Source organism: Poecilia reticulata, linkage group LG17 (genome assembly GCF_000633615.1).
Source record: "Poecilia reticulata strain Guanapo linkage group LG17, Guppy_female_1.0+MT, whole genome shotgun sequence".
NCBI lineage: Eukaryota > Metazoa > Chordata > Actinopteri > Cyprinodontiformes > Poeciliidae > Poecilia > Poecilia reticulata.
Window position 1 is genome coordinate 12,181,441 of NC_024347.1, and position 4,824 is coordinate 12,186,264.

Genomic DNA, 4,824 nt, shown 5'->3' on the forward strand with positions numbered 1-4,824 from the left:
GCTCACCTGGAGCGCATGAAGAAGAACATGGAGCAGACCATCAAAGATCTGCAGCACCGTCTGGATGAAGCTGAACAGATCGCCATGAAGGGAGGCAAGAAGCAGGTCCRGAAGCTCGAGGCCAGGGTGAGCACATCTGTTTTTACACATATGTACTGAAAATATAAAGTATATTTGCAAATGAACAAAAAACAGGAAAATATAAAGTATACACAAAATGTTTTTAAGGTGCGGGAACTAGAAAACGAAGTAGAAATGGAGCAGAAGAAAAGCAGCGAAGCTGTGAAAGGAGTCCGTAAATATGAGCGCCGCATCAAGGAGCTGACTTATCAGGTGTGCTGAATGCAATATCCAGTATCCCCCAATGCTATTTAAGCTTCATTTAGCAGCAGTTTGATATACTGATATATATATGGTCTCTCATCATCTACAGACCGAGGAAGATCGAAAAAATATCGCCCGACTGCAAGACTTGGTGGACAAACTGCAGCTGAAAGTCAAAGCCTACAAAAGATCTGCTGAGGAGGCTGTAAGTGTGAAGATGTGTTATGTATATGAATTCCTCAATGAATAGTTCCRTTTCCTGTTTTATTTTCAACCAGGAGGAACAGGCTAATGTTCATCTTTCCAAGTTCCGAAAGCTGCAGCATGAGCTGGACGAGGCTGAAGAGAGAGCCGACATCGCCGAGTCTCAAGTCAACAAGATGCGAGTCAAGAGCCGCGACACTGGCCCCAAGGTAGGAGGCATGCAATTTTTTATCAAAAAACTTCCATGTACACTTAGTGTGTGCTGATGCCACACTACACTGAATGCTAAATTGATGTTTCTCTTTTTCTCTCTCTCCAAATTTCGGGGCTGCAACAGAAAGGGTTTGATGAGGAGTGAAGCGTTGGAGTCTGCTGAAATCTTTCYGCCTGCTGTGTGCTGTAGATCCCCTTCACTGTCACTATTCACAACCCGTAGTCCTAATAAAACCACATTAAGAAGTGCAGTCCACACATTCTTATCTTTGTTATGTCTTCTTTAATCTTATCCTGAACAATGTGTTGAAGGGAAATTTGAAAATACAAATTTGCTCCCAGTTTGAAGCCCCTTAACACAGAATAGGAAACTCTTACACAATTATGAGTTAGAAGAGAGTAGAAATAGAAATAGCCTTTGTTGTCCATTRCCTAGAAATTCCTCTGATTCAGTTTTTATTTATTTGATTCAGCTAAAATAATATAAACATAATAAATACCAACCCAGTCAAAGATCGACGTCAGCTCAATTTTATTTGATATTAATAAACAAATTGATTGAATTAAACATTGTTAYGGCCAGAATGCTGCATTTATGTTGGGCTTTTGTTTGTTTCCATGAATTGTTGATTTTCTTGATTTCACACATAATCTAAATGATAAATACCATCTCAAATATATGAGGTGCATATATAGCTAAGAGACAAAGCAAATGTCCTGCTCTAAAATTAGAGTCAACCAAAGCCTAAAAGCTTGAGTAGAGGTCAACAATAAACCAGCGCTCATGCGTAGATCCGCCATAATTCCACACATGATCACTTGCAGCTGGTCACTGGATCACAGCTAAAATCTGCATGCTCCTACGGAGAACTGGACAGGAGTTCTTGGATTCAGTACAAAAAAATCTATTTCCAGGTACCAGAAATCAATCAGCAGGAACMGCAAAGTACTCAGAAACGAAACAATACATTAAACCTTATCAACCTTAACCTTAGGACACTAAGGTTAAAATAATRAATTCATTTGGTTATTTTAACAACCAAATGCACAACTTCTCTCCATTTATTTTGAGCTCAAAATGGATGCATATATAGAGGCATATAGAAACAAAGACGATGACACTTATCTGATTTAAAAGTTCATTCTGCCTGATTGTCCAGAGGTTTTCTGGTCATTAGTCATGTCTGACTCTCTGATGCTTCAGTGGGAAATTTTGCAATGATATAAAGTGGGAGGAGGTGAGAGAGGAGACCCCAGTCTCCTATAGGGTGAACCTCTGGAAGCCCTGTGTCTTCTCCTATTACAAGTCCTCTCCTAAACTCCTCTGGCTGACAAGCAGGTATCTGCCCGCTAATGAAGACRTATTTACACCTCTGCTCATAGTGGTGAACCACAAACAGCACAGTGTGTGTGTGCGTGTGCATGTGCGTGTGTGTCTGTGTGGAGGGCTTATCGGTAAGATTAACAGGATATCAGAACTCACACTGATAAAGGAGGAACCCAAGAAGGAACAGTTTGGTGTCTCAGCAGCTAAACCACATTTTGGGTTGAACTGAAAGCTTTATATTTCTCTGAACCAGAAACTTACAAGTAGAAGACTTGAGATTTTTATAATTAACCTTTTTTTATTGTCGGCACTACRTTAATGATATAGAGTGTCTAAGTGGCAGAACTCTTTGCCATTTTACAAATAAGAGAAATCCTAAATAAACAAATATCTTTTATAACGTACCTAGTTGTAAGTTAAACTGGAACCAAGGTTGATGTGGAATCTGTTTACAGACACATTCAAGCTGCTCCTCACACCCAGCCTGTAATGTTTTTATTTAATTAGACACAAGTGATGACAGTGTACATTTGTCGTGAAATAAAAAAAGCATTTAAATCATGTTGATTTAAMTTAAATTGTGCTTATTTAAAGGGTAGACATCAGATGTGTGATGTTGGGGTTATTTTTGCTTGTGCTTTAGCAGACTGCATGAAATCTCTTGCTTCCATTTGGCACGCTGGCGCCAGCTGTCGGAGCAGGCCCGGCAAAGTTATCACAATGGAAATAATCTCAGCACTTGTCAGCGGCCGTTGACCCTCCTTTTATCTCTTAACCTTTGAAGAGGCTGCAGATATGGCTCAAAGTAGCTAGATGTGCTATGCAGTCCAAATAATGAATGATGATATGATGCATAAGTTATAAATGTTGGAATTGAACCAGAAGAGGCTTCGATTGTCAGYTTCAAGCCATTTCAGACCAACACCAGAGAAACAGCTGATYCTACATGCAGACAAAAGCTGKATCCTGACTGTTCTCCACTCTCTGCGCTTCCCGACGGGAATCTCGTACGGTTATCTTTGTCCACGAAAAGACACAATGCTATGTCAACAAGTCTGTAACTAAGAGGCCAGCTTTTCTAGCTTCACCGCGATAATGCAAACAGGCTCCTGCTTTGACCCTGGAGCTMGTCATGTTGCTCCAGCTTCTCACTGCTCGACATATTTATTGCCTTTGAGAGAATCCAAAGCATGTCCACCTGTGGCAGACCTTTGTCTGTGCCGTATCGCTCTTGTCGTCTGGTTAATCTTTCAGAATAATGTTCTTTATTTAGACCCGCTCACTCACTACGTGATGACTGCTGTTGTTAAAATGAGGTCCGTCCACTCTGTAATAACCAAAGACAATGTGTGACTCATGCCGCGCTGGGACTCCACTTAAGCCCTGAGAGTAATGGACACCAATAGGTGAGATATTTCACTGAAGCATTTCCCCAGAAACAATGTGCATCTTCCTTTGTGTTTCGAAAACAATACCGGTAATTAACGTGTACAGAATTATTTGTCCTAATAGCAACACATGTCAACAATGAAACTGTTTCCTACTGCTATAACTCTTAAAATGTTGTTTATTTTTACTTCCATTTTTATATTTTGATTACACTTGCTAAATAAGTGTTTTAAATTGCATTTATGCAATTTAAAATATTCTGTGTTGCTTGGCAGTTAYTTAGAGTTTACTATAGACCAACATTTACTTTTCTGCAAAAAATCTTTATTTATTACTCATATTTATTTATTTTTTTACATTTATTCATTTATTTAGAGTATTTTTTTGCCAGTGGCACTTGGAACCAATAGAAGAACAATGTATAAATACATATTTTGCCTTTGTAATATTTTCTTGCTTAAATATGAACTGTTTTCACMTTTTTTTATATGTATCTCGGCCTTTCACAATAACTTCAGACAAATAAATAAATCGATAAATAAATGTTTCTATGCAGAACCGTTCTTTGGAAGGGATAGACATCAGTCCCTATATCTATTTAAAGGTTCAGTTCTAGTCTCTGGCTGCTTGGGGATACTTATGAATAATCATTGCAGTACATGAGGTGCCTAATATGGCTTCACCAGTTACCCCATCTCTGATAAGACCCTGGCCCGCTGATTTCTGGACTGCTCTCCCACTCATTAACCCCCTCCTGTCTTAAACMCCCTAACCAAACACAGACACAATAACATTCCTGGCCCTAAAGCTCTCCTCCATATTAGGCAAAGGGGTTTTATTTAAAAGGAGAAGTCACAGGGAAGCCCCCAACAGGTCACCATTCTATCTCAAGGTAAGGTATGAAGACAAAAGTCCAGACTTAGCTAGATATGGAGACCTTACTGATGTTATCTCTTCCCTCAGGGCCTTCTTCACCTCAGTATTCCAGGAAGTGGTCGAAAAGGTAAGAACATCTGAAAACTTAAAACAATATRCTAGAGAAAATTACTTTACTTGACTTTATTACTGCAACACGCAAGCAGTTAAGATGCCTTAAGATAAATTGTTGTTTARTTGCCCAGGTAAAAGATGGGTGATGCTGCCATGAAAGAATTTGGGGCAGCCGCCCCGTACCTGAGGAAGTCAGACAGGGAGCGTCTGGAGGCCCAGACCCGTCTGTTTGACATGAAGAAAGAATGTTTTGTTCCTGACCCCGATGAGGAGTATGTAAAAGCTTCCATCGTAAGTCGTGACGGTGATAAAGTCACTGCTCAGACAGAGAAAGGGAAGGTCAGTATACAGAAGAGATGCTGCTGTAAAGGTAGCTT

At 39.8% G+C, this 4,824-nt stretch overlaps 2 protein-coding genes across 2 annotated transcripts in view; both read left to right on the top strand.

Moving 5' to 3' along the window:
• LOC103479338 (myosin-7-like) overlaps nt 1-2,629 on the top strand; it is a 12,851-nt gene extending 10,222 nt beyond the window's left edge. The window contains exons 35-39 of the mRNA XM_008433707.2: nt 1-126; nt 229-333; nt 434-529; nt 603-737; nt 866-2,629. Of these exons, the coding sequence (XP_008431929.1) occupies nt 1-126; nt 229-333; nt 434-529; nt 603-737; nt 866-886 (483 nt within the window). The 3' untranslated portion in view covers nt 887-2,629. The remainder of the gene's footprint in view (nt 127-228; nt 334-433; nt 530-602; nt 738-865) is intronic.
• A 1,697-nt stretch (nt 2,630-4,326) lies between these two features.
• Nucleotides 4,327-4,824, top strand: part of LOC103479335 (myosin-6-like) — a 55,798-nt gene continuing 55,300 nt past the window's right edge. Inside the window, exons 1-3 of the mRNA XM_017309870.1 lie at nt 4,327-4,349; nt 4,421-4,460; nt 4,571-4,786. Of these exons, the coding sequence (XP_017165359.1) occupies nt 4,586-4,786 (201 nt within the window). The 5' untranslated portion in view covers nt 4,327-4,349; nt 4,421-4,460; nt 4,571-4,585. The remainder of the gene's footprint in view (nt 4,350-4,420; nt 4,461-4,570; nt 4,787-4,824) is intronic.